The sequence below is a fragment of the Mesoplodon bidens genome (genome assembly GCF_964165515.1).
Source record: "Mesoplodon bidens genome assembly, chromosome: 15".
Classification (NCBI taxonomy): domain Eukaryota; kingdom Metazoa; phylum Chordata; class Mammalia; order Artiodactyla; family Ziphiidae; genus Mesoplodon; species Mesoplodon bidens.
Window position 1 is genome coordinate 1,225,187 of NC_138171.1, and position 27,770 is coordinate 1,252,956.

Consider the following 27,770-nt stretch of genomic DNA (forward strand, 5'->3'; position numbering starts at 1 on the left):
CTGCAGCGGGGGGGGGGCGGCGGGGCAGGGACTTCGGGGACCTGGGATTGCGGGGCCGGGCAGGGCGGAGCCCGGCAATGTGGGGGAGGGACGCTGCAGAGTGGGGCGGGGCCGGGGGCGGGAATGGGGGGAAGTGAAGGGCGGGGGCTGCGGGCCCAGCAGCCCCCAGGCACCGGGCGTCCCGCGCGCTGGTGGCACCTGGTCCAGACTTGCAGAGGCGGCGGCCGCGGGCCGGGCCGGAACCATGGGCTGCTGCTCCGGCCGCTGCACGCTCATCTTCCTCTGCACTTTCCAGCTGGTGAGCGGCGACCCCTCCTCGGGCCCGGCAGTCCCAGCGCATTGGGGGATCCGGACGCCATCCCCACACTCAGCCCGCTGGGTCCGCGACAGCCCCTGGGGGCTCCCGACTGGGCATGGCTCGGACCCGCACGCTTCTGCGGCCGAAGTTCCCCGCCGTCCGGGTGGGGTGGGAAGCCAGCGTCCTATGTGCGACCCCGACGGCCCCTCCGTGCGCCCCAGCGCGCCCCGCCGTGTGTGCGCGCGCGGAGTCCGGGCTGGGGGCGCGGGGCGGGGCGGCCGCGGGGTCCGGAGCGACGCGGCAGGTACTGGGGAGCCGCTGGAAGTGCCTGTCGCGGAACAAAACCCTCCCCGCGGGAGCGCCGGGCCCCGCGATCTCCAAGTCCCTTGCGCGCGGCGGGGAAGGGGCGCCGCTGCGCGCGGTGTCCACACGTGTCGGAAGGTATGTGTGGCCCCGGGTGCGCGCGCAAGGAGCGTTGCGAGGGTGTGTGTGTGTGTGTGTGTGTGTGTGTGTGCTCCCTTTCCGAAGCCAGCACTAGGCAATGAGTGAGCGACGAAGTCCAGTTTCTGAGACCTGACAGCCCCTGGCGGCCAGGGTGCTTGTGAATTTGGGAGTGTGTGTCTGTCTGCATGTCTGCCGGTGTGTCTGTGTAAGGGTGTGTGAGCCCTGCCGTGCCCACCCCTGACACCCCAAGCTGGAGGAGGAGGCCCCTCCCCTTTGCCCTGGCCTGGCGAGTCCGGGAGCGGAGAAGGGGGTTGAGTCTGTGTGCAGGGCTGTGCTTCCCTGTCTTTTGTGTCCGGACCAGGATGCAGAGCTGGGCCCTCTGGATGCAGAGCTTTGTTGGAGGTCTTGGGCATCCCTCTGCCAAGTTTCAGTTATGCCTTTGGAGCTTCAGGAGCTCCTGCTGCCTAGGGGCTGGGGGCTAAACAAAGGTGGAGGCCCCTGGGCTGGGGAGGAGATGCTGGTGAGCCCCTGGGTCCCTGGTCTTAAAAGGGAAATGCTGCTTTGTCCAAGATCCCTGGGTGTGCTCCTAACTCAGCTGGCAGAGTGCTTTCTCTGGAGCTAGAGGGCCACGGAGGAGGAAGGGGCTTGCTTCAAAGAGGCTGTGAGTAGGAAGTCCTCCTGCACCCACGGCCGTGCATGGATGCGGGTCCTGTCCTCTGCCTGGGGGCAGGGCTTCTGTCCAGGCTGGCAGGGGGCAGAGGTACACAGGCCCAGCTGGAGGAAGGAAGGAGCTGCTGGAGCTTCCCTGTGGAGCAGGCTCAGTGCTGTGGAAGCGAGGGGCAGGGGTGGTGGGCGGTGAGGAGGGAGGTGGGCGGTCTGGGGGGTTTTGCTGGACAGATAAGGCTGAGAGAGAGCCCGGGCCTGCAGAGGGCATGAGGGCCCAGGGGCTGTTGCACCGGCAATAGGGAGCTATCCCGGGCCTTGGAGCAGCGGTGTCACTCACTGTCTTTTGGTGGACGGTACACAGATGGTCCCGCCACAGGCCTCTGGAGATCTGGCTGCAGCTGTGGGGGAAGGGCTATCTAGGCTTAAGGCAGCAGGGTTTCCCTGGATGGGGGCTTCCTGCAGACTCTTTAGTCTCAGCCAGGCGAGCCCTAGGGCCGGGACGGAGCTGTGTCCCCATGCGGCCAGTGGCCACAGCTAAGGGCAGCGGACAGCTGCTAAAGGCCTTCTGTCCCGGCCGTGCACCTGCCCCTCCTCTGCCGGGTGCAGGGGGCAGCGGAGTAGGAAGAGGTTTGACGCCGCCCACTGCTCTGGTCACTATGGGGGGCGGGGCGGGGGAGCTGAGGGGGAAGCCGTGTGGGGAGTTCTCTGCTTTCTTTTCTCTTTTTGACAAGCGTGAGTTTTCTTGTCCCAGCTATGGGACAAAGGCCTGAACATCTCAGAGCCTTCTCCCTGAAGAATAGCGTGACCTTTTTCCACTCTGAGCCAGCTGCAGCACCCTGAAGCCCTTTCCCAGGCTGGGCCCTGGCTCTGATGGGAGCCAGGGCCCAGCGAGGGGTTTGGGACCAGTGAGCAGGCCACTGGGGCACTGCAGAGAGCTGAGCCTTCCGGTACCTTGGCTTAGAAACGAAAAAGACACCCCCACCATCCCCACCCATGCCAGCCACCCTGCCAGCTGCAGGGTCTCTCTGGCAAGCAGACCCTGGGGGCCACCCCTCAGACTTAGAGAGACTTCAGCAGGGATGCACAGCCAAGCTGGCCCTGAGTCGGGGCCTCACAGGACAGTGCCGGCGGCCGGTGATGATGGGTCGGGGTGGGGTAGGAAGGGGATCTGGGGCACCCTCACTCCGCCTCCCCGCCCCGTGCATGGCACCCCGGGCGAGTTCAAGCAGGGCAGGCGTCCCTGCCCATTGGTCAGGGGCTTCTGGGCACCAAGGGGAGGCCTGGGGCTAAGATTGAAATTTCATTCTGTGTCTAGAACAGCTGCTGTTGGCCAGCTCTGCCCCAAGGGCTGTGTGCATACACGTGTGTGCTCGTGTGTGCGTATGAGTGTGCACGTGTGTGCTCGTGTGTGCGTGTGGATGTACGTCTCTTCTTCCCTGCCCCACGGAGCTTCCCACCACAGTGTAGGCCATTCACGCAGGGCCCCTCCCCTTCCTTCTGCACCACCTCGGACCTTGGCCCACCCACCCTCCCTGCCCTCATCTGCGGCCAAGGGTCCCCGTGGCTGTCCTCCGTGGAGACTGCCAGCGTGGGGTCGAGTCCACCAGCTCACGGCTGCCCAGTCAGGCGGGGCCGGGCTCTCGTGAAGCAGCAGAGGCAGGCCCGCTGCCCTCAGATGCCCGTCTCCTTGCCCCAAGTCTGTAATCGAGGAGCTTCAACGTGCAGGCCTCCTCTGGGCACCGGGGACCATGCCGAGATGGGGCAGCTGAGCCCTGATGGGCGAGGAGGCTCGTTCGGGGCTAGGCAGTGGCCTAGCCCAGGCGACATCTGTAGACAGACGGACAGACAGACCGTCCTGCTGCTCCGGGTCAGCGCTGCTGACATTGACACGGAGTGGACTGAGTCGCAGGCGTGTGAGAATGCGAGGCGGGAAATGCGTGTGGTGGGGCTCCCGCAGACAGCTGCACGCGGAGGACCCAGGTGAGGCAGGAGTGTGGCTCCGGGAGTCGAGAGATGCAGGGTCTCGGGGACGCGGCAGTGAGGGTCTGTTGGGGGGGGAGGGGCGGATGGCAGGGCCCGAGCCCACGCGGGGATCTCAGACTTTGTCTAAAGGGCACGGGCATCCCTGAAGTGGGGTGTCCCCAAAGGCCGGGGGGGGCTGCTGGCGCCCCCCCGCCGGGGAACAGGCTTCCCTGGACACTGTCCAGCGGACTGGGGAGGGGGCTTAATGACCGCTCGTGCTCGTGCCCTGACGCTGGCCCAGGTCACGGCCAAGGCCTCCACTCTGTGCCGTGACTCTGTACCTACTGTGTGCTTCCTCCTGTCGGGGAAGAGCATTCTGGCGCCTCTTCCTGGGGGTCCTGTCTGGCCACCCTGCTGTGGGACGCCGTCCAGCTGGAAATTGCCTGATGTGATGCCCCGTTGTGGGTCTGCTCCCGCCTCCCCACTCCCGACTCCAGCTGTCTTCTAGGGCAGACCCCAGCCCCCCGCAGGACATGCTTGGAATGCCGCCTCCCCGAGACCTCTTGGAAATTGCTATTACCTGGTCCGGGCCAACCACAGTGGCTGGACAGTGCCCAGGACGCACCACAGCAGCTGTTTCCTGGGGGTTGGCGGGGGTCCCGTGAAGGCTCCAGGACACAGGCCTGGAGCAGCGGAGAGGAGGGTGGTCAGGGGAGGGCTGAGCACCCTGGCTGCAGTAGGGGCTTCTGTGGCCAGCAGGCCTGGTGACCACAGGGCCAGTCCACAAAGGCTCACCTGGCTGGGCTCTGTCCTTCAGTGCCAGGGGCCACGTGGGAGGGAGGCTGCCCCTCGCTGCCCCGGCCCGCCCACTCCCCTCTGTCCCAGTCCTGCTGCTACTGGCCTCAGCCCATCCAGTCCTGAGGAGGGGCATGCGGTGACCTCGCCCGCCCGGCTGTGAGAAGTCTGGCTTCTCCAGTGCCCGCCTGAGGCTGCCTGCTGGGAGGGGCTCCCCTCCCTCCTCCACCCTACAGAGTCCTCCCCACCCCAGGGCTCAGTGGATGGCCCCCGACCCCACCTGCTCTGGGTCCAGATGGCTCTCTCGCCTCTGCAGCCCTCCCAGTGGCAATGAGTGCTGGACACACAGTGGGCCCACGGGGACCTTGTGGAGCGCAGCCACGGGCCGTGCTGATTTCCGTCCTTTCTCTGCCACCGTCCTTCCGGGATGTGCTGGTCCTCTCTGCCCTTGCTCGCCGCAGCTTCCTTGCCGTGAACACAGCTGGGACGGCATCTGGGGAGCAGTGGCTTCAGTCGTACCTTCTGGTGATGAGCTCGGCCCCACAAACACGATGAGTGAATGAATGTGTGAGGGGATGAATGAATGAATGAGGGAATGCTTTCTGAAGTCACGCCGAGCTCAGACCTGGTCCATCTCCCCCTGCGCATAAAACGTCAGGTTTCTTAGGCATATCTGATCCCCTGGCGTTGGTCCTCTGTCGGCCGAGCCTGCAGGGTTGGCGTCCACAGAGCGGGGGGGCGGTGGGAACGTCCTGGAAGGAGAGGCCCCAAAGCGGTGAGGGAGCCCCGCCGACGGGGAGGTGCTGATCTGGGGGCCCAAGGAGCCCAGGGTCCCGCTCGACCTTCCTGCCCCACGTTTGCCGTTTGGCCCTGCAGCCCCCGAAGTTAGAGCAGCCCCCGTGTTCCCGTTCTGCAGGTGAGGAAGCCGAGGGCGGGGGCTTGTTCCAGGAGGGACACCCCAGTGGTGATGCTTCCAGGCCCGTCGACTTGTTTGGAGATTTTTGTTGAATAGCCGAGACCACAGTGGGCGCTGGATGATGGTGACGAGGCAGGAGCGGGACCTGGGGCTCCCAGGGGTCCGCCGCCCCTCACACGCCTGCCCTGCTCCTAGGTCACCGCCCTGGAGCGGCAGGTGTTCGACTTCCTGGGCTACCAGTGGGCACCCATCCTGGCCACCTTCACCCACATCGTCGTGGTCATCCTGGGGCTCTTCGGCACCATCCAGTACCGGCCTCGCTACATTGTGGTGGTGAGTCCGCTCTGCTCTGGCCCTTCTCCTGTGGGCAGGGGCGCCGGGATGACCGGCATGGAGGGCTTCAGTGACAGTATTTTCCTGGAAGCCATCAGAAAACCTGGAAAGGCCCGGATTTCAGCCGCACAGACCCCCAGGCTCAGACCTTCCCACAGCCTGGACATCTGAGTTCTGACCTGGAAATTGTGGCTTCAGCGTTGCTTCTGGGAAACTGAGCTGCGGAGCACCTGCCAGGGGCCCCAGGCGGAACTGGAACCCAGCATGTCTCAGCACCCCCGCCCTGCCCGTGGTCCCATGCTCCCGACCGTCCTGCCTCTGGAGAAGCTCAGACGATGTGCAGAAAGTTTTGCTCTGAGCAGAGTAGCATTGTCGCTCAGTACAGATCAAAATAATTGGTCTGGATCAGGGTTTGCAGCCAACCCTCTTGGAAAGGCCGCACAGCCTCGTGGAAGGTACTCAGCCCTGTCATGGCCCAGACACAGCCTGAGCAGTGCCGCGCAAAGGGCGGGGCTGCGTCTCAGTAAAACTTGACGAAAGCAGGTGCCAGCTGGCAGCCCTCCCCGCTGCAGGCAGCTCTTGGGGGCGATCTTTGGGGTGGGCTTTGGGGGTGCTCTGCCGTTGCTCGTCACTGGTTCACGTGGCCCGGGCCACGGGCACCTCTGGGCCAGGACACCAAGCTCGGGAAGTGTGCTGTGTGCTGGCTCCCTCCAGCCCACTGTTCCCCATCTCCTAGATGTTCCCCGGCCCTGTGGGGGCAGGAGCCTTGTCACCCTTCTGGACCTCTTCCCGGTGGGCTCAGGGACGCCCTCTGCCAAACGGAGCATCCTGGGCTCCAGACTCGGGGAGCAGAGCCCCCCCCCCGCAGAGGCCTTGTCCTCTGGGGGGAGGTGCAAAGTCACACTCCCTCCCCCCCTCCCCCGCCCTCTCCTTTGTCCTCCAGGGGGGAGGTGCAAAGTCACACTCCCTCCCCCCCACCCCCGCCCTCTCTTGTCTCCACAGTACGCAGTGTGGGCGGCTGCCTGGGTCACCTGGAACGTCTTCATTATCTGCTTCTACTTGGAAGTGGGGGGCCTCTCAAAGGTGAGTTAAGTCATGGGAAACTCATGCAAACGCAGGGGATCTTGGCGAGGGCCCGGGGGCACTGGATGTGTTTGCTTGTGTATCGCGCGGCTCCCCGATGGCGACAGAGGCTGGGTCTCTTCATGGTTCTGTCCCTCGCACCCTGAACAGTCCCGGCCCATAGCAGTGACTCAGTAAAGTTTTGGGGAAAGATCAGTGATCTGATGGATGGATGAGGGGCTGTGGGCATTGGTTGGCAGGTGGTCTCCAGCCGGTAGTAGATGCACCAGGGAAGGCTTCCTGGAGGAGGGGGCCTGGAACCTGGGCAGCACCTGGAAGGAGAGTCAGGGCTGGGGAGCAGGAGCAGAGAGACCAGCCTTTGCAGGAGGGCTCAGGCGAGAACACCGCCGGGCGGCCAGGCAGAGGGGATGCCGTCCTCCTGCCCACCCTCTGGGCTGCTCCTTCAAACACTGATAAAGTCCCCAGGTCCCACCTGCAGGGGAGGGGACACCTCATCCAAGCCATGTTCTGGGATCATCAGTGTGAGCAAAGCCTGCCTATGCAGCTGATTCAGGCACTTCACACAAAGCACTTTATTTCATCTTTGCCCAAAGCTCAGAGGGGAGTCTAAGAGCCAGGAGTGGGGTGGCATGGGTGGGCAGTGGGGCAGATGGCCCCTGCTTCCTGGGACCACACCTGGGCAGCAGTGGGGGAGACAGAGGTTAGTTCAGACACACCTGAAATGGCAGCGTTGGCCTGAGATGCGAAGGAGGGGCCCAGGGCACCGTTAGAGTGTGTCCTGGGGGTCTGTCCTGGGCAGGGAGGCCTTCCTGGAGGACGGGGTGTGAGCCGGAGGCCCATGGCAAGCACAGGGAGGCCTTCCCTGCAAGGGAACGACTGGGAGGGCCTTGGTGCCCCCTGCTCCCGGCGGCTGGAGCCCACGGGGCCGGGGCAGGGGAGGCGGGAGGGCAGAGTACCCCTTGCCCTCCTCAGGGAGCCCATCTGGGCTGCAGTGGGTGGGGTTTGGCTCTGTCCCTGGTGCTGACCTGGTCCCCCCCATCCCACCCCACCCCTCCCCCAGGACAGCGGGCTCCTGACCTTCAGCCTCTCCCGGCACCACTCCTGGTGGCATGAGCATGGCCCGGGCTGCGTGCACAAGGAGCTGGCGGCCAGCCTGGGTCCCCCGGAAAGCCAGGCCCTGGTGCCAGGCATCGGCTGCACCCTGGAGCACGGCTACGTGGAGGCCCTGCACAGCGCCCTGCAGATCCTGGTGGCGGTGAGTGCGGGGGAGGGGAGGTGGGGCGGGGGGAGGGGCTCATCCTGCTGTGGGCCCAGGTCTCAGCCTTTCCTGCGGAGGCAGAGGAGGTCCTCTGCAGGGGGCGGGGAGCCCCTCTTCACACCATCCCTGCTGAGAGGTTAAGGAACCGCACCCCCACCCCCACCTGTGTGGCCTGGGCCACCCGCTCTGCAAAGTGGGCTCAGAACCAATCCCAACCCCAGGGCTAGCGTGAGGATGAACCAAGGGTACAGAACCTGAAACTTCTGATGATGCAGTGGGGTCGGGCGGGCAGGTAGGACCCTCCGTGAGGGGGATCAAGGTGAAGGCTCCTGCAGCCCCACCGCCCCCACCCTGGAGGCAGCGTGACAGGGGAGGAGCCCTGGGAGCTTCTCCACAGCCTCCTCCAAGTCAGAGGGTCTGTTTCCATACCCAACAATCTGACCATGGGGGCCAGGGGCAGGGGAGACTCAGCCTGGCCTGCGCGCTGGCCTCTTTCTGCTCCTGCGGCATAGAGAGTAGAGGTGTAGATTCCGCGAGTAAAAATACAGGATGCCCAGTGAAATTTGAATTTCAGATAAAGAGCAAGTTTTAGTGTAAGCGTGTTCCATGTCGTGTTTGGGACATACTTATACTCAAAATGGTTTCATTCTGTATCTGAAATTCAAACTTAGTCGAGCATGGGGTGTTTTGTCTGCAGCTCCAGAGAAGTGGTCAGAGGGGAAGGGCTGGAGCAGCCCCCCTGGGCCAGTGCCTGGCAGCCCCGGCTGACTCCAGGGCTCGGGCAGGACGGGTGCGGCCACTGGAGGGCGCCGGTCAGACCTGGAGGCTCCTGACTGCTTGGGTGCACGCAGGCCAACAGCACCTTGTCGGGGTGGATGCTGGGTTTATATAGCACGGATGCTCTGCGCCAACAGCTGACGTTGGAAACTGAATGCCAGGTCTAGGGCCTTCCCTGGCAGAAAAAAATGTGACAGTCCAGGTGCCTCTCGAGCTCCCAGGGCTCCCTCCCCTCCTGCTCTTACAGGACCTGCAGAAATCCAGACTTTGGGGCATCTGGGTGCTGCCAGTCCCTCGGGTGCTGGGACATTCTCTCTCCCACCATAGCTCATTCACTGAGGCAAAAAGAGGGCTCTGGTTTTCCCAAAATACTTGGGAACCTGGGTGCATTCCTTGAAAGGAGAAAGAACCGCTTGCCAAGGATACAGGTCAGAGCTTCTGAAATCACGTACAGAATCTGTGAAAAGGTAACAGGAAGGAAGCTGGAAAAGAACAAAGGAGGATTCTCCTGGGCGTTTCTGACTGCACGTGATGGCAGAGGCAGAGACTCCTCACTTTTATCCTTCATCCCCAGGGATGGGGGTTTCTTTCTTTCTTTTTTTTTTTTTTTTTTTTGCGGTACCCGGGCCTCTTACTGTTGTGGCCTCTCCCACCGTGGAGCACAGGCTCCGGACGCGCAGGCTCAGCGGCCATGGCTCACGGGCCCAGCCGCTCCGCGGCATGTGGGATCCTCCCGGACCGGGGCACGAACCTGTGTCCTCTGCATCGGCAGGCGGACTCTTAACCACTGCGCCACCAGGGAAGTCCTCTTTTTTTAAATATAATTTTTATTTTATATTGGGGTATATTTGACTTACAACACTGTGTCAGTTTCAGATGTACAGCAAAGTGGTTCAGTTATACGTATACATATATCCATTCTTTTTCAGATTCTTTTCCATATGGGTTATTACGCAACATCGAGTAGAGTTCCCTGTGTTATACAGTAGGTCTTCAGTGAAATGCCGGCTTCTAAATACCAGTCAGTCCTCTGCTGCTTGCTTTTGAGGGTCCAGGAGCAGCAGACCCTTGGCTGCACAGTCGGCCGGTGCTGGGGGGTGGGGCGGGCAGGTCTGAGAGCCTCACGGAGGAGCTGGGCCGGATCCCAAGGGGGCCTGGGAGGGGCGGTGGGCGGGCAGAGGTGTGGCAGGTGGGGCGGCCTCCCCCAGCGCCCCGCCCACAGAGGAGGAGCGGGGCTGCGGAGGAGTTTTCAGCACCTTGGCCAGCTCTCGGGCGTTGGGAGGCGGCTCAGGTTTGCCTTTCAATGGCAAGGAGACAGGCACAGAGGAGGCCCTGACCTGCCGCCTGGAAGGACGGGCTTCTGAGCCCTTCCAGCTCCATCTCCTCTTTCAAGGCATAGGGGGCGTCAAGGGAGGCTGTTGGGCTTGTTCTTTGGTGAAAGTAATCCCCTGAGGTCTTGCCACTGCTGATGGGAGGCCAGTCTCTCCTTCCCGTGGCCCTTTGCCCCTGAAGCGGCACCGCTGGCTGGCTTCCTGTCCCCTGCCCCCTGCCCTGCCTGTGGTTGCCCCACAGACAGACCCCACCACCCTCTCTCAGAAGACCCGCTGCAGCTCCTCCATGGCAGGTACCCCCCATGAAACATCTCTTCTGCTTATTCCCCTGATCAGTCAGGGTCCCAGCAAGACAGTGATGATGCACTCGGCTTAGGTTAATTCCCGGGGGCAGGTGAAGGGGCTGTTCTAAGCATAGGTGCCATGTCGGGGACCCCACGGGATATCCCCCTCCCCTGGGGCTCGTGGCTGAGCTGTTGCCACCCCAGCCTGAAGGGAGGTAGGGAGGAGTTGTGCTGGCAGAGAAGGGGCTGGGGGGTACGAGCCCTTCTCCCCCTCCCCCCCTCCCTCCAGTTTCCTGCTGGGCTCCCCGTGGGCCAACCCAAGCTGGAGGGCACTGGTGGACACCGGCCACACCATGCAGGGTGGGGAGTGTGGAGGGAGCGCCTGCAGGGGCAGGTGGGGCACCTCTGACCCACCACTACTGGAACCTCACTCTGTGCTATGTCCTCAGGGTCGAGACCACTGCTTGCTAGTGGGGTGACCAAAGACAATAGGTGATGCCCCAGAGGATGCTGGGCTGACCTACAGGGCAGAGAGAGGCCAGAGGGCGTGACTTCGCAGTCCTGGGCCACCTCTCAGGTTTCCAGCTTCTGTGTAAGAAGCTCCCCTCCAGGGTGAGCTGGGGCGGGGCTGCCCCTCCAGGGGTCCTGCGAGCACACGGGGCTGTGGGCCTTCCACGAGACCCTGTGGCTTCAAGATGCATTTGGCTGCCCACCCCGGGCTGCCCTGTGCATTGTCTGTCAGCCCCAGCAGAGGGTCGGGGCTGGGCCCCTCGTTCCCATCAAAGAGGCCGCTGTAGACACCGTGCGTGGAGTCACTCCCCCTCCCCCATGCTTACCATCACCGGGCTGTGGGCAGTGCCAGCCTTGCCCCGTCTCAGCTGGAGCCCTTCCTGCTGCGGTGGCCCTGGCGCCCGGGCATCTGTGGGGGTTTAATGCAGGCCTGTCCTCTTTACCCTGAAGTCCGAGCATCCTCTGAGGAGCCTGGCTAATGAACATCTGCCAGGCCAAGCCCTCAACTCCAGCCAGCCCCGTCCACTCTGCCCAGAACTGCCCGCTGCACCAAGTCCTCGGTCTGTCTCCCCTGCACTGCCATGCAAACCATGAGCTTGGCTGGCTCGAAGCTTCTCTACCATGGCTTCCCAAGGAGGAGAAACCTGACAGTTGTCTGCTTACGGCGAGAGGTGCTGGGGAGGATGGCTTGGCTGTGACAGGGGTGTCAGCCTGTGGGGGCACGGTCAGCCTGGGGGACCTTCAGGCTGCAGTCATGTGTCTCCCAGGGCTTCTCTCTGCATCTCATCCCCCCGTCCAAGCAAGGGCTTGGTCAGCCCCACTGGGGAGTGGACGCCGCCTGGAACTCCAGAGCCAAGGAGGCTGGCAGATCACACTCCCCTCGATCGGTTACAGACAAGGACACCAAGGCCAGGAGGGGCAGTGGCTGCGTGGTTAGGACGCGCTGGGACCCACGTCCCACGATGATGCTTCTGTGGCTCCCGGGGCCTCACCCTGAGTGACCTCTCCATGTCTTTCAGCTTGTGGGCTTCATCTGTGCCTGCCACGTGGTCAGCGTTGTCACCGAGGAGGAGGACAGCTGTAAGTGTGCGGCCACCGGCCTCCTGCAGAGTGTGTTAGTGACCTGCTGGCCCCATCAGGCAGCGGGGGAGGGAGAGAGAAGCTGAGGGCTGGCCACAGAGGCCTGAGACCTGGCCTCTTAAATGGGTCCCCGTGCCATGGAGGTCCTGGCCTGAGCAGAGACAGGGGAGGCCCTGGGCTGTGGGCACCAGGGGTCAGTGCGCCCCAGCTCCTCCAGTCTGAGGGCTCCTGTGCTGTGGGGCTGCCCCCCACGATCCCCACAGACGTCGCAGGCGGAAGGCTGAGCTCTGACCTACAGAGGAAAGTCCCCCCGCCCTGTGCCCCCTTGCAGCTGGGAACCGGCCCACCTTCAGGCCCAGTGCCAGCGGAGACGCATCTGAGGGGAGTTCGCACATCCCCCTCCTGTGAGCCCTCTTGACTTTTCCTCCAATTTGCAGCATCAACACTAGGGTGCCCTTGCCAGCCCTGACCACCCCAGGCTCTGACGGGGTCTCGCCGGGGTGAGCCGGGGCTGGGCGCACCCAGGGGGCCCACAGCTCCTGTGGGCAGAGCCTTCCCTGGGATCTGAATCAGAATTCAGAGCCTCTGTTCCCAGAGGTCAGGTGGCCGTGGGGTAGGCGGTCCATGTGTCCTTCAGAGACCAGACTCAGTCCTGGACCAGCCCCTAGCTACCCTCGGTCCTGGTGCTGGGTGGCCCCAAACCACCACTCAGCCCACAGCCAGCTGGGAGGAAATAGAAGGGGCTTCCTGTATTGGTTACATTAAAACGTTTTAGGACGGGAGCCAGCCCTGGGGTTCAGGAACGTGTTAGCTTTGCCCAGCAAGCCCCGGCTGCTCACGTGCTGTGCAGACCCAGCTTTGAGGCGCTGTGATTGGGACAGCCCAGCAGGGCACGGGGCAGCCCCCCGCTGAGAGCGCCAGCATCCTTTGAAGCTTTGCACCCAGTGGGAGTTCACCCTCTGCTCTCCAGTCTGGGCAGCCCACGGCCCCTCCCACCTCTGTGTCACCTCCTGAGTGTTTGCACTTGGGAACATTCTCCACTCTGCCGTCCTGTCCATTGTTTGGGTTTGTTTTATTTGGGTCTTGGTTTCTTTCAGTTGATTTCATTGGTGGATTTGACCCATTTCCTCTCTGCCATGTCAGTGAAAAGCCTTCCAGCCTCTCGTTCGAGCAGGCATGCCTGTAAGCACGGCCGCAGAGCCTGCCCCACTGGCCTGGCCAATCCAGGTAGCATAGCCGCCAGGCTCCTCTCCTTGGGGAAACCTCACCAGGCGTCTGCCTGCCTGTCCATCCATCATCCATCTGTCTGTCCATCCCCCACTTTCCCACTTGCTCCTTGCCGGCTCTGGGCCGGGTGTGGGGTACAGAGGCTCTGGGGCTCGGCCCCCGTGCCCAGCAGAGTCTGTTGGAGTCGGGGCTGAGGGGACGCTGAGAGGCCACCACCCAGGAGAGCAATAGAGCGATTTTCCTGGGTCTCACGGTGGCAGGAAATTTTAGGAGTTGGTTTCCTACCTTTGGAGGATCAGACTTCTTCACTCTTGAAAAGCAGTGTCCACGGCCCTGACCACCCCAGGCCTCAGTAGGGGTTCCCGGGCCACTGGCCCCCCTCCTCCGAAGCGGCCTTGGCCACGGGCCCTGGCCCACATGGATTCCTGAAAGTCGGGGTCAGCAGCGGTGGCTGTGGTCCTTCTCCTGGTAGAGCTGTGCTTCCTCCGTCTCACCCAGGCCCTCAGAGTCAAGCCTGCCCTTCAGGGCCACATCTGCGGCCATCCCTGGAGACCCTGGCCCTCTTGGTAGCCCCCCAGCCCTTCTACCCTATAAGTGAGGCCCCACGTCAGCTAAGGGCCATCAGAGGTAGCAGGCATCCAGCTCCCGTGATGGGGGAGAGGCCTCGCTCAGACCCCTGAGCCAGGGCAGGGTATATGGGAGTTGATGACCCGGGCACACAGGCTGGGAGAACTGGCCAGGCTGAACACGCCTCTGGGCTTTCCCCCTGGCCGTGGAGCTGGGCGGCCAGAAGGACCTAGGGTGAGCCCCTCACTCCGCTCCCATCCCCCTGGCTCAAACCCCAACGAGATGTCTACGGCCAGAGTCAGCTCTGCAGGGACAAGGCCCCCAGCTGCCTGCGTGGGGAGCCCCGGTCCTGGCCGGGCCTCGCAGAGGCCCAGCCCCTCCCCGCGCCCTTTTCCAAAGGCCAGGAAGCCCTCCCCTTCTTGGATTTTGTCCCATTTGCTCTCCAAGGGACGAGGGCACAGCAGCCCCGCTGACCGCTGACTGCGCCTTCCTTCCGGCTTCTCTGCCCCTGCTCACCCCCCACCTCGCCCCGCAGGCCGGCCGGCGGCGTAGGTGAAGAGCACCCCCCCCGCCCCCACGACCTCCAGCTTCGGTGACCCACGCTGACGGTGAGGAGCCTCCAGGCAGCGGACCTTCCTGCCCCCGTGGCCTTGCAGGCGCCCCCAGGGTCTGGTGACTGGACGTGAGCCAGGGCGGCAGGGCCAGCGCCAGGCCGGGACGGCTGCAACTTCTAAAGAGTTTGTTGTTTCCTTTTTCTAAAAAAAAAAAACAACACGAGAAAAAACCTCATCCCTGGCCTCCGGTAGCACTGGGAATGCACTCCATCTACAGCAGGCCTGGGGCTGCTGGCCAAGGAGCCCCGTCCCTCAGATGCCCTTCCCAGGGCAGCCAGACCCCCGGGGGCTGCACACACCCATGCTGGGGTGGGAGGGGGCCGGGCTGGCCAAGGGGCCTGTGAGACGGGGAAAGAGTGACCCCACCACGAGGGTCCAGTGAGCCCATGGTGACCTCCACCTGAGCGCGGTGGGAGTTAGGGTTAGGGCCCCAGGTGCTGCGGCCGGTGGGACCCCCGGGGTGAGGGCTGGGCTTGCCCAGGAGCCCACAAGGCAAGGGCTTCCTGGTGACAAGCAGAGGGCACTGTTTGAGCCCCCGGGATGCAATCATCCTAGTGCATCCCAAGGTGCCCACAAGTAGAGGATAGAAAGGAACCTGCCCTCCAGACCACCTTCCCTACCATGCAGGACCTTGGTGGACAATTACAAGTTCAGTTTCAGAGGCAGCCCAAGGCTAGTCCATTCTAAAAGTCCTTAAAATGCTGAAAAGATAAGAACAAGGGAAAGGGGGAAGGGTAAGGGGTGGTGGGAATGCCCTGGAATGGGCCTGGCCTCACCTGCCCTACTGGTGAGGCGAGGCGGGGAGGGGGTGGGACAGATGCTTGGGGCAAGGTGGTGGAGAGGGGGCTGGTGGTTCTGGAACAGAGGCTGCTGTGCACCATCCAGGAAAACCCACACTTTATTTTGACTCTTCCAGAGCACCCACACACAGGGCAAATGGCCCCCACCCCGCACGCCAAGCCGCCTGCAGCTCCATCTTCCACGCTGGACTGGTCAGTGCTAGACGCGAGCTCAGCCGTGCTCAGCAAGCCACCGAGTGGGTGCCCACGTGGGGCCGGTGCTCACAGCTCCTGGTGGGGAGGAGGGCCGAAGTGGCAGCTCCAGTTGGCTTCTCCCCCCAGCTGGGGACCCTCAGCCCCCAGGGAGTTCCCTTCCCTGTCACTTCTCCCCCCAGAGGATTCCTGGAGGGACCTTGGGGCTCAGAGCCTTTGGGAACCCTGAGAAGGCCAGGGCTCCTGCCCCAACACGAGCACTGGAGTGTCACGCACCCCTCCCCCACCCACCATGCATTTCCATCAGGCCTCAGATCCCAGGCTGAGATCCCCATCGGGGTCTTATGCTCAGGCAGACCCCAGCGCTTTCTCCTAACAAGGGCATCGTGCGTTTCTTCACATGCCTCCAAAGATGTCCTCCCCTTGGCCTGGCTGCTGCCATGTATGCCCAGCTGGACAGGAGGAATTATCCCCCTTGACCACTAGGAAAACCAAGGCAGAGATGCGCTTAAGCAGAGTGGTAGTGGCCCCCTAGGGTGCTGTGCTGAGAAGGATTCAGAGCAAATATCTGAGCATCAAGGGGAGGTATGGGGTTGATTAGCAATGTCTGTCAGGATCGGCCCTGCAACAGGATCGTAGGAGCCGGCGTGCTTGTGGTCACCGTCCAGGCCGAATGCTCACCTGGCCTAGGACAGGAAGGTGCGCACGCAGCTGCGGATGGGGGCCCTGCAGATGGGGCACAGCTGCAGGCTGGGCGCGCACTCGGTGCAGGCCAGGTGGCCGCAGGGCACGAAGACGACGGCCACGGTGCGGTCCAAGCACACCCTGCACGTCCGCTCCTCCTGCAGGCGCTGCAGCTGCTCCTCCACGCCGGCGGCCTGGGCTCCTGGGGCCCCGAGGGCCACCGGCACCCTCTCGGCCTGGGCTCCACCTGGGTCTCCACAGCGGGGACCTGTGACATCGCCCCACACCCTGACCTCCACCCTCTGTACTGGCCGATGGGGAGGTGGGCCAGACCGGGAGTGCCCGCCCCCCACCGCAGGATGCAGGAGGGCCGGCCCCGTCCCCACCCCAGGTGGGCCCTCTCCCTCACCTGCCTCCCTGGCGCCTTCCACCTGGGCCTGTCTGCCGGGCGTGGGTAGCTCGGGCCCTGGGTGGACAGGAGCTGTGGGCAGGTAGAACAGGGGTGAGGCCCAGGTCCTCAGGGGACACGAGGCTGGCCCAGAGACGGCAGGCCACGGGTGAGCCCTGGTGCCAGCTCCCCCACCCACGGTGCGCCAGGATCCCAGAGCCCACTCTCCACCAGGGCGCTCGGCCCGTCCAGCCCCTCGCGCCGTGGCCCTGGACACTGCGGGCCGGGCCCCTGGGGGCAGCGAGGGAAGGCTGTGCCCAGAGGCAATGAGCAGGGAGAGATGGGCGGTGTCCAGAGAGGTGGAGGTACCTCTGGCCCCTGCTGCCTGGCCCCCGTCCTCTTCCTGGAGCAGGTCGGCCACCAGCTGCGACGTGGACACGCCGGTCGGCACCACTTGGCGGTACTTACGCTGCAGCAGCCCTTGCACCTGGCCCCGCCCGAAGCCCATCCGGAGCACGGCCTGCACTGCTGGGCACTGGCTCCAGGCGGGCCGCTGCTGGCTGCCCCCGACATCTGCAAGGCAGGGCGAGGGGTGTTGGACCGAGGGCAGGCAGGGGCCAGGGCCTCGGGGTCCCAGCAGAGAGGCAGCAGCCTGCCACTGTGGCACGTCACCAGGGACACCTCAACACAAGGGGCCCTGTGGCCATCACAGCCACTCCATCCATGTCCGAGTCAGGGCTGTGTTCCCAGGGCCTGTGTCAGAGGTACCGCCACACCGGGAAGATGGAAACCTGATCACCAAAGCAGCCATGGACAGAACCCGACTATGTGCCAGGCGCTGCTCCCGGGGCGACACACAGACCCCTGTTTAATCCCAGTCGAGGCTGTCACCAGCCCTATTCCACAGCTCAGGGCACTGAGGCTCAGAGAGCACAGTCGGGACCTGAACACTGGAGCCCCTCAGACCCTGCCCCCGCCCACCCACCACCCGGCACTGATGGAGAGCAAGAGCTCCGCGCTGCCGGCCCCTCTGTGCTGGGGATGGCAGCCAGCTCAGGGGTAGCAGGGGATGGCTTTGGCCTCTCTGGAGCCCCGGGCACACACGCAGTGCCTGTGTGAAGCCCCCCGAGAAGCAAGCCCAGGCAGCACCCTTCACTCTCCCTAATGTCCTGTAGGGGGGATACCCAACGGCTGGCCACAGCGCAGGAGGGAGATGCCCCAGGGAGCCAAGCTCAGGCTGTGTGTCCCGGCTCACCTGAGGGGGTGGCGAGACCTGCGTCTTCTGGTTCCTCTGAACGGTCCTGGAAGGAGCCAGAGAATACCTGTGCCCCGAGTAGGCGGAGGAGCAGGGGTTGTGGGGGGGACCCTCACTACTGCCCCCCAGAGCCCTAGGGCAGGCAGAACTCACCCAGGAGCCCGGCTCGTGGCAACAAGACTCCTGGACCCTGCAGACAAAGTCCCTTCCTTTTGTCCGGAGCAGGAACTCACACCTGAGGAAGGCGGGTTCAGAAGTGGGCAGTGGGCTGGAGCTGTCAGAGGACCCCCCGCACTGGCCGGGTCTGGTCCTGTGGACCCTTGGGCCGGGGTCGTGCCTTCTGCCCCCGCTTCCCCCACCGCCCCTGTGGGGGAAGCTGGGGCTCCGGGGTGGTGTGCGCTTGCTGGGAAGCTGTTTTGGAGACAGACCCTTGAACATCAAGGGAGAAATAGCAGAAGCCCCGTCCCCAGAGAGTCACCAGCCCCCAGAGAGTCCCCCCCACCCTGGTCCCTGAGACTTGACACCCCTGGGACTGGGGAAGGGAGGCTGGCCCGCGGAGCCCGTACCTGGGGAACCACCTGGCATGCTCGGTCCAGGGGTCGTCGCCTCGCTCCCAGCTCTGCAGACCCCCGTAGCAGAAGAAACACCTCACCTTGTCCTGCTGGCCTGGGATGGAGCCAAGACACTGGTCCTGACCACGCTTGGTCCCTTGCACGGCCTGGTGTGTCCCCCGAGGCCAGGGTTGGGCGCTCCCAGGTGGCCTTTCCTTCTGGGGCAGGGGCTCTCTGGGGTTGCTTGTGAGCCTTGGAGGCTCCCACTGGCCTCTGCCACCCCTTTGCCCAGAGTTCTCCTCAGAATTCATGTGTACCCCATTTTCTCGACAGTGGAATAAGGGTAATGATGTCTGGGTACTTGCCCGGGTTGAGGTGCATGTTGGGGAAAGGGATGCCGGGGGCGTCCACAGTATGTATGGAAAGGTGGGGGCAGAGCCCTGGTGCCTCGCCCCCCGCACCTCTGCTCCAGGTGCCCCTCCTCAGGATGGAGTCCCAGTGGCGGAAAAAAGGGGAACTGTCTGCTACCAGGCTTGGTTTTAGGGGCTCACAACTCCACTGGGGGATGCGGACCCCCATCTCTCTACCCCCGAGGCCCTCACCCCTGCCTCACCCCCTATGATCAACAGATTTGGTGCAGAGACCACAGATCAGGGGCTGCTACAGGGACATCCCACCACCAGCCCTCCAAGAGCCTGTCCCTGGACTCCCGGGAGCCCTGTAGATGCGCCCATACCCCCCTCTCCTCCGTCCCATCACTGTCCCACCAGCCTAGGGTCCAACTGTTCCGTGCTGGTCTGGCCTCTCCCTAGGGGCACGTGTAGGTCGGAAGCACAGGAGAGACTGCAGGGCAGGGGGCAGGCATGGAAGGGCTGTGGGGACCCTCCCTGCCCTGGGGGCGGACGCCGTGGAGAAGGTAGAGCCCAGTCCAGAAGGGTCTGCAGTGGCGCCCAGGCCACTGGGACTCACCGGTGTGGAAGAAGCCAGCGGCAGCCAGCAGCTCCGGCGGCACCACGGTGCTCAGCGGCCAGTCGTAGAAGGAGGCCAGCCGCAGCTCCTCGGAGCCCATCCCCGGGAAGGCGGGCCTCGTGGACGGGGCATCCCCGGCCCCATATTCCTCCTCCTCCTCTGCCAGGGGGCGCAGCTGGCCCAGGATCTGCCCGTCCATGTGGTCCCGGCCTCCCCAGGACAGGGCACTGTCGGGGCACTGGCCCTGAAGGTGGCCGCACGGAGAGTGGGGTCGGTGGTGTCCCCAAGTGGGGCGGCCGCCAGCTGCACAGCGGCTGGGCTCCAGGCCACAGCACCAGCACTTGGTCCCGTCCTCGGGCCCCATAGAGAAGACAGCAGCCGTGACAAGTTCTGTGGCAGGGATGGGCCCCTGGGCAGCCGGTTCTGGAATGTGCTCCGCCAGCCTCCCCAGGGCTCCTGACCCCTGGGCCCTGCCTGGGGACAACGGTGGCTGGGCAGGCATGGTCCTGCCCCCCAGATGCCCCGGGTGGGGGAGCAGCCAGGGGACTGGGGGTGGGGGCCGCTGGGGCCCGCCACTTTCTGAAAGGGGCCAGCGCTGCAGCCTGTGTCACATGCTCGCTGCAGCAGGATTGTCACAGGGCTCCGGGGCCACTGTGAGGGCTGCGGCTCTCACTCTGCTCTACAGGGGAAGGTGGGGTCGCTTGGCACGAGGGGAGGGGCCGGAGCATGGAGACCCACCCAAGGCAGCAGAGGGCTGGTACTGGCTCTGGGACCTTGGTGGGGGGATGGGAGGGGGGAGGGGGAAGGGGTGGGTGATGCTCTCCGTCAGCTCCGAGCTCCTGGGCGGCGTGCCACGGGGGCCTCTGAAAGCAGAAGGTTCCAGGTGATCTAAACACAGTGCTGCCCGGCGGGGGGGAGGGCAGCTCCCTCTAGAGGGATGACGGGTCAGCCGAGGATGCAGGGGTGCGTAGTGAAGGGCTGGGCCTCTGCCCTGGACTGGTTCCCCTGGATGTTCTCGTGCTCCGAACCCTGGAGCTGAAAGGGGCTTCAGTCATCCCTGTGTCCAGCTGGGCGGGAGCAGCAGGCCCTCAGCGGGCCCTGGAGCAGCTCCTGCCCTCCGGCCTTCAAGATTCCGTCTCCTCCCTCGGCCTCAGCATCCCAGGGGCCCAGAAGGTGGAGCCACATGTGGTGAGGTCGATCTTCCCGCTTGAACTAGACTCCCTGAGGCGCTGTAACCCAGACACCAGGGACGTTTGGGCCACGTCCACAATTCCAGCTCCCTCCCCAGGTCCGGACCCCCTGCCACCCCCTCCTTGCTAGGTGTGCAGCCCAACCAGCCCAGGGTGCCCTGGCTCCTGGTCTGGGGGGCCCGGGGCTGCTCCAGGCCCCAGCCCGAGACCCTGGCCATTTGGGTGCCCCCTTCCCTGGACAGGCTGCCCTCAAGCCTGGTCACAGCCACAGGTCTGCCAATCAGCCCGAGCCCAGGGGCCCCAGCGCCCCCAAACCCAACAGTTAGGGAAGGGGGTGGAAGGCTGTCACCCCAGTGGGCAGAGCAGGGTCCCTAAGACAGAGGGCTCTGGGGTAGAAGGGACGCAGGAGAAGACGGGACGGGGTGGCCTGCCCCCATCGCCCCTCCCCGGAGTGCAAACCTCCTGCTGCTCCCAAGAGCAGAGCAAAGAACAGGCTCAGTGGGGACCCTGCCAAGAGCGGGGGAGGACGGACCCACCGGCCCCAGGGCCAGGCAGGCCCAGTGAGGGTCACAAAGGGGGGTGGGCGGAGGGGGGCCCCACCCGGGCCTGAAGCCCCCATGTCCCCCCGGCGGCCCTCCCCCCACCCCCCGTGGAGCTGCACGAGCCCGGCACAGAGCGAGGAGCCTGGAGCCCAGGTCCGTGCCCCAGTCCTGGGAGTGGGGTGCACTCTCGCCCCCAGGGGGACCCCTTTGACATCCTGGCTGCACTGGCCCTCAGCCCCACGTGGCCAGGGTCCCATGGAGTCCCTGGAGTCCTCTCCTAGCAGAGGCCTGGAGCCACCTGGTTCCCTGCAGGAAAGCCTGGTAAAGGGTGTGGCTGGACATCTGTGCCCCTCCCAGGCTCCTGAGGCCGAGCTGCCCGTCCTGGGCTGGGGGGGGGCCACTGGGCGAGGGGCGCTCGGGCAACTGGAAGGCCGGGTCTCCCAGGAGAGGGTCCTGGGGGCAGGTAGAGACGGATGGGCCCCAGCTGGGACCTCCCAGTGAGCCGCCTTGGGATCCCCGGGTACTGGGTCTCCAGCTGCTCCTATCTCAGGAGGGAAACCACAGCCCCCAGGTTTGCTCTGAATCCTCTGGACCTGGGGACTGGCTGGCTCAGAGGACCCTCTGAGGTGGCCCTTGCAGCAGGGGTGGTGTCCCCTGGGGGCACATCTGAGGTCTATTCCCTCAGATCCTGAAATTCGGGGGTGGGGAGGGGAGAAGCAGCCTCCCTCTCTTCTGGAAATTCCAAACACGCATCCTCCAGGCACCACCCCATCCCGTGGTGGAGTCTCCCCATGAAGGAGGGCCGGTGCCTGAGCTGAGGGAGCCCTGCCCCCTGCGCCCCCCACCTGGAAGCAGGTATTTCTGCAGCACATCCAAGCGTGTGGCTGCACACAGGAGGGGCTGCGAGGATCACCCACAGAGCCGTGGGCATCTCGGAGGAGGAACAGCCTCAGCCTCTGTGCTTGTCTGTGGCCATGGCTGAAATTCTTGACACAAGGAATTATTTGTGTCTTACTTATACAGTTAAATAAAAAGAAATCAGGAGCTAAAAATAACTATCATATGCTTATTCCAGAAACTTCAAGAATACTGAAAACATAAAGAAAGTAAAAGTCACCATCTGAACCAACTCTGGCACCACCAGGGCCAGTTTTCCAGAGCCGACCTTGCCCGACAGCTGCTTGGGCATGGAGCTCACTGGAGCCTCACAGATTTCTTTGCAACTCTCTGTAAATCTATAATTATTTCAAAAGAAGCAACTGAAAAAAGCCATCAGCCTCCCCTCCACTGAGAAGCACTGCTCTATTTTACTGTTTCCTTCCAAACGTGCTCTGTGTATTTGCTATTTGCCCGTTTTCCTCACTTAATGTTATGTGCCAGTTTTTTTTTTTAAATGGGCACATACCAGGTTTTTGTTGTTGTTGTTTGTATGTCAGTTTTTAAACATGAACGAATATCTGTCGATGCCTCTGATGGCTCACCTTGACCACCTTTGCTGTGAGTCTTTACAATGATATCTCCCCAGGTAAGATGATGCCAGATGGGAGATGGCAGGTAGAGGCCTCCAGGTCACCCCAATCCGTTTAAAGACAGGAGCCCAAAGACGACCCAGGACCGCATACAATTTGCTACTGGATTCGGACCAGATCCCCACTCTCCCGAAAAGAATCAGAACCAGCTGGGGCTGGACAGGAATATCCTCAAATTGAGGGCTCTCTCCCCTACCACACCATGATGGGGCCTGGCCCTTGAAGGCAGGACAAGTGTGGTGGGGGGCCGGACCAGCATGATCGCAGGTCCTGCCTCCCCCAGAGCCACACCCCTCGGAGAAAATTCTTACACGGAAGCTGTGTGTGCAGCCATTCGAACGAGCTCTGGCTTTCCTTCAGGATGGAGGGGCCAGGGCCACCTGGGCAGGTGGCTAGACCCGCTGGACTTATTCCCCTGGAATGAGGCTTCTGAGGCCCAGACCTGAGTCCGCATACAGCGAGGGAGGGGTGCTCGCCAAGCTCTGGTCCGGTCCGGGCCTCAGGTCTCCCCGCGGGCTCTTGAGTTTCCAGGAGGCTCAGTGCTCAGACGCTGGGCCTGCTGCCCAGGCCTGGGGGCACCACAGACTCCTCTGAGACAGGGGAGTAGGGTCCACCTCCCTCCCACACCCCCACCTCTCTTCTGGCTGAGAAAAGAGCTCCACGAGCGCCCCACCCAGGGGTCTGGGAACCTGGCTGGCACAGGGACACCCCGACCTGTGTCCGCAGAGCAAGGACTCCAGGTGACCACAGGGCGCCAGGTGAGCACAGCAGAGCAGGCACGGGCTGAGGGCCTGGGGAGGGCGGGGCAGAGCAGCTGGGGCTGGGATCCACCCCCCAACCCTACCCTCAGCGCCGGCTCCCTGCCCTGTCCACAGAGACATCCCCCTCAGAGCCTCTGCAGACAGACCCTGCCTGGTGGCCTGAGCTCCACCTGGGGCCCCACTTGCTGACGATAACGAGGACCCGTCCTTCCAGCCACCGGCGGAAGTCAGACAAAGTACAAGCTGGGTGCAACCAGCACTGCCTCTGGGCTGGGTCACGTGGGTTGGGGGGAGCCATGTCTGCTGCGGTTCTGGGGGTGGGGTCCTTAGAGCCTAGAACGGTGCCTGGGCCAGAGTGTCATAAAGATCTGTGGAAAGGAGAGCGAGGGGGCGGAGGGAGAGGGAAACGATGGCTTTTTAAATTCACCCTCAGAGCAGGATGTTCTGTACTACGCCACCTCCACCCCTGAGGCTGGAGTGGGGCCCCCAGAGCCGACCCTGAAACCGAGACTGGAGGGGAAGAGATTTATTTGCGGGTCACTGCAGGAAACAGCCAGAGGGGGTGGGCAAGGCGCCGATGTTGGGTGTGCTCCTGAGGGTCCTTGCTGTGGGCACCCCTGCTGGGGGCCTTGGAGCCTGCGGACCCCCAGCGGCTGGGCCAGGCTCTGGCTCCGGGCTTGTGAACGGAGCCGAGGGCAGAGCCGCAAGGGGCCGAAGGAGGCGCGTGGCGAAAGCGGGCACCGGAGCGGCCGGCCCCTTCCTGGGCATCTCCCCAGTGGCTGAGGCTGGACCCGCCTGCGTGCAGTTGTCTGGACCACAGCTTTGGGGCTGCCTTTGCACCCCAGTCTGCATCACCTGGGCTTGTTAGATCAGATGATTTCCTGGGCATGCGTGGCCCCAGGCCCGGCAGGATGATTGGCTGGTCCCTGAGGAGGACTCAGCACAGCTAGCCTGACTCCTTCCTGCCCCGTCCCCAAGCCCAGGTGCCCCTCGAAGCTGAGCTGGGAGGCTCGGGAGCAGACTGGAATTATGGCCCAGGGAAGGGAAAGGAGGGAAGGCTGAGCGGTGGCCTTCTGGTCTTAGGCCCACAAAGTCCAGAATGTCCACCGACGGCTCCTGCACTCACAGCTCAGCAGCCCGGGAAGCATCGCATCCCTGGGGACCCAGCTGCTGTCCTGGGCTGGGGCTCACAGGCTCTGAGTGGGCCAGGTGAGGCGCCCACCCCAGCCAGAGTTTAGCGGGATGTGTCACCGGACAGACGGGGATGATGCCGGCGTGCAAAGAGACCGCGGGCGAGCCGTGCGGAGAGCCTTGCCCGTCCCAGGGCAGTCGCTGCAGGCCCTGGGCTCCCCTCCTCCCATAGGAGGGCTGTGCTGTCCGGCGCCATTCTCCTTACCTGCCCCCGGGACCCCTCCAGGGGCCAGTGCCCTCTCCAGGGCTGGCCCTGCTCGCCCTCATTCCCACCCCACCCACCTCCCCTGCCCAGGCGCCTGGCCCGGCCGTCGAGGCCCCTCCCTTGCCAGGCCACGTGCAGCCCTTGATACGTCTCGCACGGCCTTGTCACACTGGCCACTCGGCCCCTCCTCCTAGTGCTGCCACACTGGCTGCTGTGGTCCCCGGTCTTTGTGGACCTCTAGCGGAGAGTCCTTGTGGTGTCCTGGGGCCTCACGGCATTCGACCCGCACTGAGGTGAGCTGGTGTTTGGGGGTTAAAGCTCTGTGGTCACCATCTCGACATTCTTAATACTTCATCTTTGAATGTACGTTTTGTAAAGTACCGTCCAGGGGGACAAAGGGGCACGTGGCAGGGACTTGGGGCCTCCCGATATCCCTTCCCCTAGGACCGATTCTTGGCCGCCTACTTCCCTGTCCCCCAGCCAGTGACCATCACTGACCCTTGCCCCAGCGGGGGTCTAGGGGTGAACACAGAGGAACACTGATTGACAGGGATGGGCCCCAGGTGTCTACGACAGTCTGTGCTCCTGTGTGAGAGCCCCCTGACATTAAACAGCAAATGATAACTAATAACTGCCGCCACAGGTCAGAGAGAGATGTGGAGGGCAGGGAGGCAAGGCCTCTTCCTGCTTCTGGAACGAGGCCCCAGGTTTGCACCCTGCACTGTGGCGGCCCCGCTGGGCCGGGAGCTCACCTGCATCCTCTCACTGCCAAGGTCGATGCCCCCTGAGTTGGGCGAAGCTGCAAAGCAGCTCAACCCCTGCTGTTGTATCAACCACCCGGCAGGGTGCGTCCCACTCCCACCGCCGAGAGACATCGGGCCCCAAATGACCTGGCACTGTCTCTGGGGACAGATGGTGGTTTGCCGCTGAGGCCGAAGGTGCCCTTGACCAAGTGGAGCTCAGACACCACAAGTGCAGCTCCTGGAAAAGCAGGGTGGGAGCTGACCGGCATGACCGGCACGGGCCGGGGGTGCTGCAGGGCCCCCGGGGAAGTGGCAGGGCCCAGGGGTGCCTCCAGCTGGCCCCCGACTAGCTGTGTGGCCTGGGCAAGCTTTCTCTTCTGGGAGGCTTACCAGCTCCAGGAACCCAGAGCTGCTTCTATCTCACCAGTTTGCTCTCTACCTGTTAGATGGTCCACCTCCCCTACACCGAGCTGTCTTCCCAGCACTTAGCAGTGGACACAGGCATGGCCCGGGCTGCGGGAGCTCCTCTTCCAGTGGGTGGGCAGTCAGCTCTGCGCCCTGGCTCCCAGGCCTAACTGGCGAGGGTCTGCCTGTCCTAAGCCTCAGTTCTGGGATGGGCCCCAGAGGCCTTCCCCAGGTCAGGCTGGCACCCCTCCTGGCTCCATCTGAGCTCTGATCCAAGGTGCCCTGTTTACCCCCTCTCTCTCTCCCCTCTGGGCCGTGGGGCAGCATGAGGCGCATCCTCTGCCCTTGAGCTTTCCCCTCAATGAACGATCAAGCAATCAGCATTTTGCAGGCTGTGAAGCATGCCCCCACCTCAGGGGCTCTGTGGGGCAGAGACCACCTGTACCCCCAGAACCCCACACATGCAGACCACATAGTAGTGCGCAATTAACACTTACGGAATTAGTGACCCAATGAGACACTTACAGAGAGGCAGTTTCAAAACTGTAAAGTGCTGTAAATTATAGGAGGCACGTCAAGGTTACTCCTGAGCTGGGGAGCAGGAAAGCCCGAGGACATGAGCAGGTTTGTGGCGTATGAAGCAGCTCCAGAGAAAGCGCAGAGAGGGTGGTTTCTGGAAGGAGTCCATTGATTAGGGATGAGCCCTGAGAGTTTAGGTGAGAAAGGGACTGGGGAGTGGCTGACACCAGCACAAGCACCTCTATCACCCCTCGGGTGGCCAGTTGTCTTTGTTTGCAGGCCCCCGGAGGCCAGCTGTTGGGTGAGCCCTGTCCAACCCCCAGGGGGCAGTCTGCTCCAGCCAGGTGGTCACCTGAACTCAGGGCCAGCACCCTTTAGGGCCCACCCCCAGCTCGGCAGAAGATTTCCCTGCTGGTGAATCCGGAGGCTTCTCTTGGGGGTGACCTGCCAGATCTAACATCATGCAGGTGGCCAATGTGCGTGCCCTCTGACCCAGTGATCTGCCTGCAGGAACCTCCCTCTAGGTGTCCCTGCACAGGTGTGCACGTGCATCAGGGCCAGCGAGGCTGGAACAGCCTGGGAAGGACCTTCTGCCTCCCACCTTGTACCTTTCAGTACATAGATGAGGTGTTCTTGGTTTGTTTGTTTGTTTTTCGGCCATGCCACGTGGCTCCTGGGATCTTAGTTCCCCGACCAGGGATAGAACCCAGGGCCATGGCAGTGGAAGTGCTAAGTCCCAACCACTGGACTGCTGGGGAAGTCCTAGATGAGGTTTTTCACCATGTGCTTACGTGCCTGTGAAACAAATAGAAAATCAAACCTCTTTAAATCAATGCTGGAAATGTTTAGACAATCCCACCCCAGCTGCATACAGCAGGGAGGGGGTGCCTGAGCGTGGAAGGCCCTGGATGGGGTGGGCTCCCTCTGCCATTGGACACACCTGGCAGGAGACCCCTGAGCTACGTGCCTGCATGGACTCGGCTCCTCCCCAAAGCTGAAGGGTGACCAGGGGTCAGGTGGGGGAGGGCAGGAGCAGAGTGTTCTGGGCAGTGGGGAGTGGCCGCTGGTCCCAGCACAGACCCGGGGTCGGGCAACCCTTGCCTCAGAGGTCCCCGTGCTGTTCCAAAGCCTAAGCTGATCAGTGTCACTTGAGTCCCCCACACCCCCTCCCTGTGCCAGGAGCCGGGACAGTTTCCCCCACTCCCTTCACGGCTGGACCATGGCAGTGACCCTCTGCAGTAACAGGAAGCTCAGCTCCAGACTCCGTGACTCCACCCTTCCTGTGTCCTCAGGCCTGGCAGAGGAAGGGCTTCCCCGGGGCTGGTCTGGGAGCCTCAGCCCCTTGTGCTGGGCCCACAGAGTCCCCACCTTGGGCCTCTGGGGTCCTATGCTCCCTGCTCTGAGCGGTCCTCACAGCCCCCCTCCCGGAGATCAGTGAGGACCACTGCCAGATTTCCCAGCTGGCAGGGTGGCAGCCCGGGGTGGGCCCAGGTGGTGGCTATCAGGTCCTGCCTGCCCCTTCCCTGGCCAGCAGGCCTGTGTGGCCGTACCTCCGCAGGCCTCTGGTTTACGGGGCTACTCCTTCCACCGCTCGGCCCCTGTAACTCGCCTCCAGATTTTTCACTTGACATTATTTGTGATCCCTGTACTGGTTGAATAGTGTCCCCCCAGATCCCTGTCCAAAGGATACCTGTGAATGTG

The 27,770-nt window shown here is 63.5% G+C and overlaps 2 protein-coding genes across 2 annotated transcripts; one reads left to right on the forward strand and one right to left on the reverse strand.

Annotated features, from left to right (window-relative positions):
* Positions 1–244: 244 nt before the first annotated feature.
* Positions 245–14,127, forward strand: NKAIN4 (sodium/potassium transporting ATPase interacting 4; the record flags this gene model as incomplete). Its single annotated transcript, XM_081256491.1, has 7 exons — positions 245–298; positions 5,277–5,414; positions 6,417–6,497; positions 7,558–7,752; positions 11,677–11,737; positions 12,835–12,919; positions 14,067–14,127. The coding sequence occupies 7 exons, from the start codon at positions 245–247 to the stop codon at positions 14,125–14,127; spliced, it is 675 nt and encodes a 224-aa protein (XP_081112617.1).
* Positions 14,128–15,823: 1,696 nt separating this feature from the next.
* BIRC7 (baculoviral IAP repeat containing 7) lies at positions 15,824–21,905 on the reverse strand (the record flags this gene model as incomplete). Its single annotated transcript, XM_081256492.1, has 9 exons — positions 15,824–16,068; positions 16,231–16,302; positions 17,465–17,510; positions 17,618–17,699; positions 18,031–18,130; positions 18,985–19,563; positions 19,723–19,847; positions 21,015–21,169; positions 21,834–21,905. 9 exons carry the CDS (start codon positions 21,903–21,905, stop codon positions 15,824–15,826), a joined length of 1,476 nt encoding a protein of 491 aa, XP_081112618.1.
* Positions 21,906–27,770: the final 5,865 nt, after the last annotated feature.